General features: G+C 38.6%; 1 protein-coding gene and 1 pseudogene across 1 annotated transcript; one reads left to right on the top strand and one right to left on the bottom strand.

Moving 5' to 3' along the window:
- Window positions 1-2,824: 2,824 nt before the first annotated feature.
- LOC144227523 (olfactory receptor 5AK3-like) lies at window positions 2,825-3,754 on the bottom strand. The gene has a single exon (XM_077759222.1). The coding sequence runs from the start codon at window positions 3,752-3,754 to the stop codon at window positions 2,825-2,827; it is 930 nt and encodes a 309-aa protein (XP_077615348.1).
- An 8,889-nt stretch (window positions 3,755-12,643) lies between these two features.
- LOC144227453 (heterogeneous nuclear ribonucleoprotein A1 pseudogene) lies at window positions 12,644-13,537 on the top strand (annotated as a pseudogene).
- The last annotated feature ends 1,734 nt before the right edge of the window (window positions 13,538-15,271 follow it).

The raw sequence follows: 15,271 nt of genomic DNA, 5'->3' as shown, positions 1-15,271 counted from the left end.
CACTTCAGGGGCCTACAGATAACCCCAGTAGCTGTGGGCAAAGATAAGATTGTTCTTTGAGTTAAAGTTAATTCTTCACTCTATACCACCAGCGTACGTTACCTGTATCGAAGGCTGTATCCCAGCAATGCAAACTAAGATACACGCCATCATAACTACAAGGAAAGCTGAGAAGTTTAATATCTTTTTACCTGGCTGCATCACCTTCCACATAAAATAGGAGTTATTTTAGGAAGGAACAAGAGGAGAATGGATGGGCAACCAGCTACATTTGGCAGCAGCTAGTGGATACTCATAAAAGATGGTGGGTAGATTCTTTGTCTTTCGGCTTCTGTAGGTATTCTCTTCCCTGTGTCATTCTTGCTCCAAACTTTTGTGTGTGATGCTACATTTTCTTCCATTTTGGTCTAGACTAATCTTTTCTTTTTTATGAATATAATTTATTGTCAAATTGGCTTACATGCAACAGTCATTGCTCATCCTAACAAGTGCCCTCCTCAATGCCCATCACCCATTTGCCTTCTCTCCCACAGCTCCATCCACCCTTAGTTCATTCTCTGTATTTAATAGCCTCTTGTGATTTGCCTCTCCCCCCTCTCTGTTTGTATCCTTTTTTTATTCTCCTTCCTCTCCTCGATGGTCCTCTGTTCAGCTTCTCAAGATCCACATATGATTGAAAACATATGATAAATTAGCTATCTTGCTAATTATTGACTTCAAATTTTGGTCAAAGAATTAACCCTCTACCATAATGTTTTAGAAGCAATTGCTGGACCTCAAAAGCCCTTATAAACCATGGGATGTTGATGACATATGAAACAATAATGTGCAGCTGGTAATTTATGAAAGAATGTATGATTATACAACATCAGACTATTAGTACTATAGATGTCAGTAAGGAACTCTCTCTTTTGGATAATTGCTAACAATCACTATTTATCTGGTGAGAGCCCAGATCAACCACTTCCTCCTTCATATATACTTCAGGGGTTTCACTGCTTGTTTGTATTTGTCACAGAAGTTATTTCCTTTTGGGATTTCTTTCACCTCAGTATCAAATGCAGAATACTATGTGACTCTCCATTTTGCACCCTATTTCCAATTTGGCCATTTAGATTTCTCAACATGTACTAAGTTTTTCTTTGTTTTATCATGTTCCCCCTATTTACTGAGGTAGAATTGACAATGTTTGTATGTATTTGAGATGTACAACTTGATGTTTTTACATGAGTATCCATCATGAAATGATCACCACAAACTGGTTAACAAACCATCACTGTGCATGATTATTATTTTCTTTTTCTTTTTTCATATCGCACTAAAACTTTTTATTTTTATTTTTAAAAAATTTTTAATCTTTATTTATTTACGTTTTTATTTATTTATTTTCTTTCATAGTTTATTATCAGGTTGGATTCCATATAACACCAGTGCTCATCCCCACAAGTGCCCTCCTCCATGCTCATCACCCCCCCTTCCCTTCTCCCTTCCCATTAGCCCTTAGTTTGTTCTCAATATTCAAGAGTCTCTTATTTTCACTCATTTCATTTTTTCTACTCTCTCAACAGATTTTAAATATGTGATACAGTATCTTAATAATAGTCACCATATTTTTACATTAGTCTCTGATTTTCCTCTCCAGAGTCTCAGGACACCCTTTGTCTACTTTGCTAATGACTCTTAGCAGTTGTCTCTATTCCTGGTCTTTGAAGGTTCTTGGACCTTTCCTTTATATAAGGTTTCATCCTTTATAAAGGTGGAGTCTTTGCTGGGAAGATTCTGGTCATCCCACGTTATCTCCAGGCTAATTTTTTCTCTTTTCTCGGAATTAAAGCAGAATATCATATTTGAAAAATATATCTTCTCTTTCCCAGTTGTCTTTCTGCTGTTAACTTGACATTTTCTGGCCAGATTATTAGTCTGTCTGGTGTTATTTTCATGTTAAACTTGCTTTCTCATGTAGCTAGCATGGCCTCTCTAGATTCATGTGGGGGTTTCCACTACTTAACCTCAATATACTATTAAAGCTCTCTTGTTAACAGTTTATCTTCCTGATTGTTAACAGTTGGCCTCCTTTCAACTGCTATTGTTCACTATAAAGTTATTTGCCTAGGCTAAAATGACTGGTAAGCCTTTCACAAATGAATCATTTAGGTTTTTGTATTCTTCTACATTCTAGATTTTCTGTTTTTTATTGGGGAGGGATATAAGAAATGTTTCTGGGAGTTTCCTTACTTTATGCAAGAAAGAAATGGATTCAGTATAAAGAGGATAACTAATGAAACATAACATCATGTAGAAATTATTTACTAGAGAATGTAATTAATAAGAGAATATTAAGTAGGAAATGTAGCCAGAGTCATAAGGTACTTTTCAAAGCAGTGCATTTATTTTACATTTTGGTTTATGCAATAATTGGAACAGAATATATTGTCTATTTCTAGACAATTTAGGGTAGTTGTTTAAGTGAATGGAAATTAATGAACTTCAATTTTAATATTGATTATATACAAAATTGAGATTTTCTAGTCTTTAAGAACATACATGAAATCTATTTGAAGCAACTAAATACTTTGTGAAGTCTGTACATAATTTTTAATATTTTAAATCATTTCAATAAAGTATGGATAGGTTTTGAACTATAATCGGGGGAATATTAGTCTCATGAGGTGTTACTCTATTTCTCACATTTTTTAGAAGTTATCAAAAGAGGTAACATTGATTTAAGATGTGAACATGTTTCCAACTTCAGAAACACTCAATAGTGGTCAAACATCTTTATTTGATGCTTTGAGGTGCTGAGTTTTAATGACTTGGGCCCAACCTAGAAGAACTTTTTCCTCATCACTTTTAGAGCTTCTTTTACCTCTTTATTTCTCAAACTATAGATCATGGGGTTCAAAACAGGAATCACAATGCCATAAAATACAGAGGCCACTTTCATATTCTCCTGGGAATCATTAGCCTGAGGCTGTAAGTACATGTATGATAGTGTTGCATAGAAAACAGTGACTGCAATCAGGTGGGAGGCACATGTGGAGAAGCCTTTTTTCCTCCCTGAAACAGAAGATATCTTCAGGATGGCCGCCATGATATACAGGTAGGAAAAGATGACAACCAACACAGTGAATATCAAGTTAAATCCCACAAAGACAACAAGGAGCATGATGTTGAGGTCAATGTTGGAGCATGAAAGGGCAAGAATTGGGGGAACATCACAGAAAAAGTGATTGATGGTATTGGATTCACAGAAGTACAGTGAAAATGTAAAACCTGTGTGCACTGAAGCGTTTATTGAACCCATGACATATGAACCAACTACCAATTGGATACAGACTCTTCGGGACATGATTATGGGGTAGTGAAGTGGGTTACAGATGGCCACATACCGGTCCACTGCCATAGCAGCCAGGAGGTAACAGTCACTGGTTGCAAATGTTGCATAAACCAGTAATTGCATTATGCAGCCCTCAAAGGATATAGATTTGTTTTCTGATATGAAGTTTTGCAGCATCTTGGGAGTGATAGCGGAGGTATAACAGATATCAACAAAAGCCAAATGTTGTAGGAAAAAGTACATGGGTGTTTGAAGTCTGGAATCTGTCTTGATGAGTAGGATCATTCCAATATTACCCACCATGGAGGTCACATAGATGACCAAAAATACAATGAAGAGGAGGTATTGAAACTTGTGTTGGGCAACAAATCCCAGAAGAAAAAATTCAGTCACTTCAGTGCTATTTTCTTTTGTCATGACTATGCAGGTCTAGAAAGGACCAAGAAAAGAAAGAAAATCTTTGTGGTTTCTTGAAGGAAAACGGCTCTTATATTTCAGCTACCTTTTTTAAAAATTAGATTCTTAAGGCAAACACTCACAAAAAGATATATTGCTTTCCGTATTTCTTCTATTTCCTTGATAAGTAATCACCATATAAAAAGTGACATGTAAGGCATGGATTCATTTTTAAACTGAAGGAGATCTCACAGAAGAAGATTGACTTCTAATATATGTGATTCTAAGAGACACAGGTTAACACACGTTTCCATCATATTAAGCAGGTATCCATATTTGCTAAAAGCAATATTCACATATGATTTGCAACTTTTCAACATCTGTAGTTTTTCTCAGCCATCATCCCAATCCTGGTCAAGCTCCTGAAAGTAGTAGCATTAATTAAAGAAATTTTCTGATTCTGTTCATGGTCCACATATGTTTGAAGACTTCAGAGTGTCTTTCTACAACTATCCTTGGCATCCAACTCCCATTTTTCCATGCCATATAGTCCTTTCATTTTACATGTGTATACATGCATATATATGTGTATAAGTGGAAGGAACAACACCTGTGTTGTTTTAATGCCAAAACATTTACATTGAATCTAATCATTATGAAGCAAGTTGAAAAAATCTAGATGATGGGAAATTCTATAACTCAACTGACTTAGACACTTCAAAAATGTCCATTTCATAAAAAACAAGTTAACAAAAACACAAAACAGGGAACTGCTCTAGATTTAATAAGACTAGAAAGAAATTGCAAGTAAATTTAACACATAATCCTTCATTGGCCCCTGAATCTGAAAATACAGCATCTACCTAAGATATTGTGGAGACAAGTGGGGGAATTAGAATAGTGAGTATATATGAGATAATGTGATTTCATCACTATCAAGTTTCTTCGGTGGGAACAGGAGGTTATCACAGAGATTTTCTTTGTTTGCAGGAGCTATATGCTGAATGTCTCTTATCTATCCATTTGTCTGTGTAGAGATTCAGCAAAAGGGATTAAAGAATTGGTTAATCTAGGTGCAGTGTATCCCAGTGCTCATTGCACCATCATTTTAACTTTTATGGAGGGTTTACATTTAAATGAAGAAGTTAATGGAAAGGATGGATAAAATATTTTCACGCAAAAACACATGGAGGTTATACCATCAGTACTTTTGCATTAAATATGCTTCTAAAGGCTGTTGTTCAGAAGAGAGTAATATAATCCTAAAAAGTCTCAGAAACAAGAAGACATGATAAGCTTAGAAATTAGTGAGAAAATTGGAATAAATAGAGGGAGTATAATATACTGATAATATTTTCCATTGGGAAGTGGTCAAGAAACTGAAAAATCAGCTAACACTGATCTATTAGATTGGAGGGTTAATTAGATTTAAGTTGCTCTAAAATTATTGTACTTTTGACTTGTACTTAGATGTATGTATTTTCAAACATTATAATATATAAAAGTTAGGCTTCATTTAAAGTTCGGGGGGTTGGCAGGAATTTGAAAATCAGTCAATTCAAATAAACATGGGAAAGGAGATAAAATAATAAAAAAAAATCAAGACAAACAGAAATTACCTAAGATGACATAAATAATTCATTCTAAATGAATTAGTGAGGATAATAAATATAAATAGAAGAAACTCATCATTAAAATGCAATGATTGTCAAGTTAGATTTTAAAAATGTAGATTAGGCCATGTGATATAATAGACAAAGTATTAAAACAAAAAACCAAAAAACTAACGATAAAATAAATAATGGTACAAAGAATAATAGAATATTTCCATCAGTGAAAATGAAGTCACCAGGCCTAAATTTCTTTTCTTTTTTAATTTAAAATTTTTTTTATTTATTTTTAAATTTTTTTGCCATTTTACAGATCATTTTATTTTATTTTTTAAAATAGTTTATTGTCAAGTTGGTTTCCATATAACACCCAGTGCTCATCCCCACAAGTGCCCTCCTCCATGCTCATCACCCCTCTTCCCCTCTCCCCCACCCCTATCAGTCCTCAGTTTGTTCTCAGCATTCAAGTGTCTCTCATGGTTTGCCTCCCTCCCTCTCCCCAACTATTTTTTCCCTTCTTCTTCCCTCATGGTCCTCCGTTAGCTTCCTCCTAATCCACTAGATGTGCAAACATATGGTATCTGTCCTTCTCTGCCTGACTTATTTCGCTCAACATAACACCCTCAAGTTCCATCCATATTGCTACAAATAGGCCTAAATTTCTTTTTTAAAATTTCAAAATTTAAAATCATAATGTTGAGGGAAATAGCTTCTTGACTAATTACAATATGATATAATACTGGGGCTTCCATAATATTGGTGATATTTTACATCTATAGCTATCTGGTGATTACACATATTTGTATATTCTATATGGCTTTCTCTAATTGTTAAATATTTTTGTATGTATTTTATACTCTTTAAATTGCCTTTCAAGTACAGGTTACAGACATACTATCTCTCAACAAGTGAAAATGCTGCCAGTATTTTTGTTTGTTTGTTTTAATCAAAGCCACACCTGTTTACAAGACATCGGAAAAACAAGGGTATTATTATTTTAAGGGTTAAAAGAGGCCAATCAGTCCAAAGGAAAAACTGAGCATCTCAGTTGTTGAAAGAAATGGTCAGAGACTTAGGATCTAGCGTGGTGAGTAAGTGACATCTACCGTCATCAAGTTTAATTCTTACATTGGCTCTGTGACAAAAATGAGAGTTAATAGTGTTCAAAAGGAGATACAAACCCCATGCTGTTTGACTTTAGTTTGGAAAATAATCTCATTTTATTAGAGGATATAGAAACCTTCCCTAAAATAAGTGGCTTTACAGTTGGTACTAGAAATATGTTTGGGACTGTATAAGGTGGAGATCTGTATGGCAGGGAAGGCAACTCCGAGCAGAGGAAGTTATTTGAACAAATGCACAGTGATGTCGCCCCACAAGCTGTGGTAGAGGCAGTAGGGAGTCACGTTATATGCAATTAAGGAATGTTATTCTAATTAGGAGTAATTTCTACATTAAGTTACAGTGGACTTTTCCTGTACCTCTTTCAGAGATATTCTCTCTGCCACCTCAATTTATTGACATACAATTGACACATAACATTGTATAAGCTTAAGGTGTGAATGTGGTTATTTGATACACATGTATATTGCAAAATGTTTACTGCAATAAGGTTAGCTAACATATCCTTCACCTCACATAATTATCATGTTGTTGTTATGTTGAGAATATGTAAAATCTACTCGTACAGCAACTTTCACAATACAGCACTGTTAATTATAGTTGCCGTGAGGAACATCAGATCCCTGGAACTTATTCCTTTTATAACTGGAAGTTCATACCCCTTGACCAATATCTCATTTCCCCTACCTTCTGGTCCCTGGCAACTACCGTTGTACTCAGACATATTCTTAAATAAAGTAAACTTTGCATGGAGAGCTGATTTCTCCTGTTCCCAAAGTGTTAACTGGCAACCAAGATGGATTAGTTTAGTTATAAAACTTTTAGTGAGTACTGACAGTATTCAAGTGTTTTATGAGCTGAATGTTGAAAATGCTCCCGACTCACCCCATCAGTAGATCCTGATACTCTGTTTCAACTTTTGATTTTATGGGGGAAGATTTCCTGGAGTCTGCAAAGCATCAGAGATAAAATTCCTGGTGTGTAGTTTTCTGATTTCTAGGCTTTTTTTTTTTTTTTTGGCTTAGAAAAACACTTGCTGCAGGGTGACATTTTTGTGTTTGCTGTAATTGGGGACGTTATTTTTTAAGGCTGTGAGATTAAGATCTATTCCTATGAGAATCTCAGACACTGGGGACTGAGTTGAGTGTATAGTACTGAGCTTCTCACTTGAGACCATTAAAAATTTTCCTTTTTTCCAGTTCCTATCCTTTAGGGAATTTGCATCTTGTTAATTCTATGAGTTTGAGGATCTTCTCTTCCACCTTGGGGCTGATCTTGGATTCGGAAAGCTAGTTTTGCATCCTGGACCTTTCTCTTACTCTAAACCTCAGTTTCCCCATCTGTCTAATAGGGTTAATGACACCAGATATAGTTGACTCAGTGGTGTTGGAAGAGCAGTAAGGGAGTGCACATGCATATATCTTTTGAGCAGCAAAGGACTTTGCGTTGAAGGGGGTTATCAGGATTATTGTGCTAAAAGTCTTCTCCCAGTTGGAGTGCCCCTTCCTCTCATTGCTGTGGCTGTCATCATTGTCACTTACCTCATTGGCTCTCTGGGATCTTACACAGACAGCCAATATCCTCAACTGAAGCTCTGTCTGCAACAGCAGTGAAGACATTTACATGCCTTTTTAACTTGATCATTTCCATGCGTCATTTTTTTTTAGCCCCGTGGCTTCATTGGAAGTAAAGTTCACAGGTACTACCCTATAGTTCTAGAGCATCTCTTCAGAGAGCTCTTTAGCACTCTTCTTTGAGTGCAAATGCCCAATGAGTCATTCTGCAGAGTCGAAATCCTTCTCCCCCAGACACAGATGTTGTAGCCAGGACTGTGGCTGAACCACACAAGTATCTTATAAATTCTTGTATTTGGTGGTTATCATGTGGTACTAAGTAGCTGTCTCTCTTGGTCTTCTTCCCGGGAGGATGTGGGAGATATCAGGCTGGATGGCATATGGGTTTACGGCATGAACTCTCAGAGTCAGTTGGCCTGGGTGCAAATCCTGGCTGTATCCCTCACTCACTGGGTGAATATGAACAAGTTACTAAGCCTCTTGGGGACTTTGGTCTTTAGGTTTCATGGGTTTAAGTACAGTATTATGCAGTCAGTTATTTCCATGTTTATTGAAGTGCTCAACAAATTTGGATCTGTTGTCTGATTACCTACCAAGTGGCAGACTTTGTTCTAATTGTACTTTGATTGACCAAATGCTGACTGTACTGGTAGGATAATCCACAGAATAAATAAATGAATGTATGTGAATGAAAGAGGCATAATCTCTGATGGAGAAATCTGCCCCTTCTACTTTATGTTTTACTTTATGGTGGTGACTACTGAGAGCACAAAACCAATGCTGATAACACTGATAATAGTAATAGTGCGTATTTAGTGTTTGCTACTTTGAGACATTGGGCTCAAAGGTTTTACATGCATTGCCTTGTTGAATCTGCACACAACCTTAGAGTTTGAGAACTGTTTATATCTGCATTTTATGGACAAATGAAATGCATCTCAGTGATGTGAAGTGAGTCAGCCATCACCACAAGGGTAGAATAATATGCATATGGAATAATAGGTCAGTTTGAATCCAGAATTTAAGACCTCAGTCACTGGGTCTGAGCCAGAACCAAAGTTTGAAAAGAACCCAAATGGCCAAATCTGGTCTTGTTGAGGAAAAACATAAATTCAGTGATTTTATGTGAAATGTTCCATGTCAATGCACTAGATATTATTACACCTACCCTGTGGAAGGCCCTGCTCTGGGCACTGGAGACACATAGGAAATAGCCACATATGGATACGACTGTCATGGAAGTTGCATCCCAGTGTGTGGAGAGCAAACTCAGAGCAACCCATTAATAAGCAAGATAACTTCTGACTGTAAGAAATGCTTTAAGGAAAGTAAAGTGCTACGGCATCACAGTGCCTGACAGGAGGCAGCATCTCAGTCAGGAGAGGCCTCCTTCTGGAGATGGCGCAGTGGGAAAAGCAGAGCCACCTGTGGAGAAGGTGGTGCACAGTCCCTACAGTGGGAACTGGAAGAGCGTGGCCTGTTTGTGTGTTCCAAGGACAAGAAAGCGGCCTGGAGGGACTGAAGGGGGACATGTGACACAGGGGGTCAGAGAACTGGGAAGATGCCTTATCACATAGACCCTTCAGGAGTCTGAATGTTAGTGTGAAAAGGAGTTGCCATAGGGTCAGTGGGAGACGTGGCACTAGATATATCACTGCATTGGACAGGTTATTATTGCTGCTGATTGGACTTGGATTATAAGAGCAAGAATGGGAGTTGGAAGACATATATGACGCTCTTATATCTTTCATTTGAAAGATAATAGTGGCTTGAAGTAGGATAGTATAAGGGATATAGAGACAACGATACTTACTTGCACTGTTTTGAGGAGGTAAAGCTTACAGGAAATTGCTTTTGGTTTGAATGTAGGGAATGAAAGAAAGAGAAATCAAGCTGACTCCTAGATTCTTGTTCTGGTCCATTGCGTGAATGGTGGTGACATCTAACCAGGTAGGAGAAGAGGGAAGGAGTAGGTTTAAAGGAAAGTGCAGATGAAGTGGATAAGACATGGCCAAACCCCCACAAAAACAACCCTCAGTATAACCGACACATAAAATGGATTTCAAAAGGCTTCATGAGGGACTTTTTCCAAACTGAAAATGGTGAGGGGCTAACAGGGATCCAGAGGCAAACACAGAGATAAAGACGGTGTTTATCCTTCAGCCCCTTCATAGAACGTGTCAGTAGCTGAGTCACAGAGTAAGTGACCCACTGGAATAATCCTCAGCAGCAGGTGCAGGGGGTGGGCCAGCAGGTTGGTGCAAAAGCAAACAGAAACCAAACAAGCAGAGCTCCCCTACAGGCTGCCCCTGAGCTGCTGAAATTACCCGAGGGGAGGCCAGCTGCAGTACATGCAGGTGAGGTCAGCTGAGTCCTTCCTGGCCTCCTGCACATGTGAGCTGGTAGCCCACCCTGAGCCCAACAGCTTTGAGAGAGAAGGAGTAGCTGGTCCCCAAATCACTTCTGTGCTGACAGTCTAGTCCGTTGTTAAGGAAGTATAAGTAAGGCACACTGATCCTTTCCACCTGAAACTCCCACCTGCTTATTACCGCCCCATCCTGCTATATGAAGCGTATGTGGCTTGCCGGGAGGGACACCTGGCTCTGATTCATTTTGGTCACCTTCTTTGTGTCAGCTGATACTATGCTTTCACTCTCAATCTCTAAAATACCTTTTTTTTTGTAAAAAATTTCTTTTAATGTTTATGTATTTTTGAGAGAGAGAGAAAGAGAGAGAGGGAAAGACAGAGAGAGCACAAGTCAGAGAGGGGCAGAGAGAGGGGGAGACACATAAACTGAAGTAGGCTCCAGGCTCCGAGCTATCAAGACAGAGCCTGATGGAGGGCTAGAACCTGTGAACTGTGAGATCATGACCTGAGTTGATGCCAGAGGCTTAACCAACTGAATCATCCAGGTGTCCCCTAAAACACCTTTTGATAGGAGCTCTTCCTAGGCAAATAATACCATCATGATCATCTAAGTAGTTCTACAAACAGGAAAAGGTGAGGTTTATAGTGATACCAACTTTATTGGATTGAAACATTTCCAAAATGATTGATGCCTCATTATTTTTATATGGCTAAGGGGTTTTGTTACAAAAGGTGGAAGAGCTTAATTTTCTGTCATTCAACAGGTATTTACTGAGCCTCTGACTTGATTCTTTCACAGTTCTAGGCACTGAGGGTCTCACAGTGAATAAAAGACAAGTTTTCTTTTTATCCTTGGCAAGTTCTTAACTGTCAGAAAGTTTATATTCTGGTTAGGGAGAGGTATGAAATACTGTTAAAGATTATTTATAAAAATTTTGAGGGCATATGGTGACCTAGAGGTACATGATGATCCCTCTGGTTATTAAAACTACTGGAATACCAGAGCCATATGAAATTTAGCTAACTTTCCATCTCCTTCCCTAGTTTAATTCAGCACAGAAAAAATCCAAGGCACAGAGGACAAAGCTCAGTAGGCATTGTTGACAGTACTTTCTAATTCCGGAAGACCACACTGACTTCTTAGAGCATTAATTTTTCTTAGAGTATTAGTTGTTGTTACCATTTTAAAAATTATTTTTACAAATTGAATGCTGATGGATTTGTCGATTTCAGATGTAAAACTGACCTTTAGTTATGTTTTTAGAAAGAACCTTTTATTTTACATCCATATTGAAATATTTATGGATGAAATGATAAAATACCTAGGAACTGATTGAAAATAAGCAGGTGAGGGGAATGGAAGAGGTCACAGAAAAGGAGTTTGGTTATGAGTTAAGAAGTATGGAGACAGGGGTGCCTGGACTCAGGTCAGGTTCGGCTCAGCTCATGATCTCATGGGTTGAGCTCTGTGCTGACAGCTCAGCCCTTGAGCCTGCTTCAGATTCTCTTAGTCTCTTTTTGCCCCATCCATGCTGCTCACTTTCTCTCTCTCTCTCAAGTATAAGTAAACACTAAAAAAAGTTGTAATAGAAATTTAAAAAAAGAATTATGGAGGCTGAATGTAATTATAGTAGTTTCTTCTTCATTTGAAAATTTTTCAAATAAATAAAACATAAATGAATAAAAAGTAGAGCATGAGAATTCCTTGGGTGCAGGTTCCCTAGGTTCTATACCAGGTCTTGGGGTCCTTTTCAGGAGCCATCTGCCTGTATACGGGGCCTGCAGAAAGGCTGCTGCAGAGACCCCTAAAACAGGAGCCATGTCTTCTCTGGTGGGTTCTTAGCCAAGGACCATGAAAACAAACAAACAATCCACCTCTCAGAGGTAAAACAGAAAAAGGACATGAGGATGAAGGAGGAATCCCAAAGAGGTTTGTCCTGGTAGAGCAGTGGGAATGCCTTCTTTGGGCCAGTGCCTAAGCAGAACTTGGCTATGAAGATAGACTCCTGGGTTCAAGTTCTGCTTCCACTACCCGCCAACTGTGTGACCTTGGGAAAGTTACTTAACTTCTCTGTGATTCCGTTTCCTCTTTTATAAAATGAAGATAATAGTATCAATTTATTGGTGAGGATATGTGTAAATAACTGACACAGAGTAAGGGCTAAATAAATGTTAACTAGTATTATAATAATTATTATTGCTTGAGCCTTTCCTTTCTGCCCGTGGACGCCGCCGAGTAAGCATCGATGAAGTCTCCCCTCCCACCGCCGTCATGTCTAAGTCAGAGTCTCCCAAAGAGCCTGAACAGCTGCGGAAGCTTTTCATCGGAGGTTTGAGCTTTGAAACAACCGATGAGAGTCTGAGGAGCCATTTTGAGCAATGGGGAACGCTTACGGACTGTGTGGTAATGAGAGATCCAAACACCAAGCGCTCCAGAGGCTTTGGGTTTGTCACCTATGCCACTGTGGAGGAGGTGGATGCGGCCATGAATGCAAGGCCACACAAGGTGGATGGAAGAGTTGTAGAACCAAAGAGGGCTGTCTCGAGAGAAGATTCTCAAAGACCTGGTGCCCACCTAACTGTGAAAAAGATTTTTGTTGGTGGCATTAAAGAAGACACTGAAGAACATCATCTAAGAGATTATTTTGAACAGTATGGGAAAATTGAAGTGATCGAAATCATGACTGACCGAGGCAGTGGCAAAAAGAGAGGCTTTGCTTTTGTAACATTTGATGACCATGACTCTGTAGACAAGATTGTTATTCAAAAATACCATACTGTGAACGGCCACAACTGTGAAGTAAGGAAGGCTCTGTCTAAACAAGAGATGGCTAGTGCTTCCTCCAGCCAAAGAGGTCGAAGTGGTTCTGGAAACTTCGGTGGTGGTCGTGGAGGTGGTTTTGGTGGGAATGACAACTTTGGTCGTGGAGGAAACTTCAGTGGGCGTGTTGGCTTTGGTGGCAGTCGAGGTGGTGGTGGATATGGTGGCAGTGGGGATGGCTATAACGGATTTGGTAATGATGGAAGCAACTTTGGAGGTGGTGGAAGCTATAATGATTTTGGCAATTACAACAATCAGTCTTCAAATTTTGGACCCATGAAAGGAGGAAAACATACATTGTATTTTTAAAACCTCCAATACATTCATCATTTATGAATAAATCAGATAATCTCTAGGAAGGGGCAAGCTCATGATCACATGGTTAGTTAGTCGTTGTGTAACTTTTAAGAGAACCTTAGTTTGGAACTCTGGTGACTGCACCCTTCTGGCTAGAAGCTCTCCATTGTGGCTTAGGGAAGCCTCACTCCTTCCTCAGCTCTGCCTGATCATGCCTCCAATAAATCATGTGTCAGAACCCTAATTATTTAATATAAGTCAATGTTTGCATTTGTCCCCATAAAAATGGGACCCACAATGCTCTTGTGAAACTTTTTCCAATTGCTTGAGCAGAGTTCCAAATTACAAGCATTAATAATTCCAGCTACTTAGGCAATTTTTGGTCCTCATACTGAACAGGAAGCACCAGTATGACAGTTGGTTCTGGGCAACAATGACTAAGAATGTTTGCAATGCTTGCCTTGAGCAGAAAGATCATTTACTCTTTTTGTCACTAGGTAGCAGCATTTTGTGGCTTTGGTTGTTCTTAATTGGGAGATTTTGTTGGTCACATTGAAATGGTCAAGCTCAAGTCACCTGAAGCCTAGAGTTTACATTTTGTTTTGGATAAGATAATTTCTCTTTTGCAAATAAACTTCTCAGGACATAGGAGAGGGCTTAACAGGTATGGAAAATTACTACCCACTCACTGACCCATCTCCATTTTGGGCCAAATTGGGGGGGGGGTACATCCAGGGAGAAAGGGCAAGGCTTCAGGGAGAGGGAGCTGGTAGGAGTTAGGTAGAGAGTAGTGGGTGTTTACCAACTGACATGGCAGTATCCTCAATCTTTTAATAAATGATACAGCTAAAGGGACTGTTTCCTTTTCTGTCTGTAGGACTAGCAATGAAATCCAGACATGTCGCTTGAGGTGGTGTAGACCAGAACTTTTCAGCCTATGTGATGGTTATTCTGATTTGTTGAAATATTGATCCCCTAATCTCTCTCAGTTCTGCTTCATGGAGCCCGAGGCACAGAGTTCGCAAGTGGGTCCTCTTGGGCGATGAGCATCCTGTCCATTTACCCTTGTGTTTTAGATGAACATTTTAATTTTGTGTCTGTGCCCTTACAGAAAACACTTTGGGTGGTATGCAGATATAAAGTCCTTACGTCTGTTTTTTATAAATGTTGACAAATTTGGAAACATTAGCAAAATTCTCCCTTTAGAATACAATATAACATGTTCAGGGCACATTCTTCAGTTTGGATATTTTGTTTCTTCTTCAGATGAGCGGAACTCAACTTTGCAAACTGAACAAAGATCTATGAAATGAAATGGGCTTTCTTATCTGATAGTTTCTCTCCATAATGGAGTTGTTTCCTAGCTGCTCCCCTAACCTTTCTTCTTTCCCACCTTCGGATATGACATTCCCTTGAANTTTTGGCTGGCCCATTTTTCTTCCTCCAACTTGACTGAAAACATCAATAAGATTCTCTGTCAAATCAAGTCTCCCCAAGTGCTTTTTTCCTCGGTGATCTGTCTTTGACTACATCCAACCTGGTATCTTTTGCCCTTATGCCTCTTCCGAGGTCCACATATGCATTTTCTAGAATTACCTGCTAGCCATGCACACTTGGATTTTTCCTTCAATATCATAAACTCAAGACATTTAAAAGCAACACTTCACTTTTGCTTCATTTTCTGCTTTTCACCTCTTGGGTACTGTCACTACCTACAATGCAAACTTTGGGTCACCTTTAGATCTC

The sequence above is a fragment of the Crocuta crocuta genome, unplaced genomic scaffold (genome assembly GCF_008692635.1).
Source record: "Crocuta crocuta isolate KB4526 unplaced genomic scaffold, BGI_CrCroc_1.0 scaffold982, whole genome shotgun sequence".
NCBI lineage: Eukaryota > Metazoa > Chordata > Mammalia > Carnivora > Hyaenidae > Crocuta > Crocuta crocuta.
Note: the sequence above shows the minus strand (reverse complement) of the source record. Positions and strands in the feature narration are given on the sequence as shown.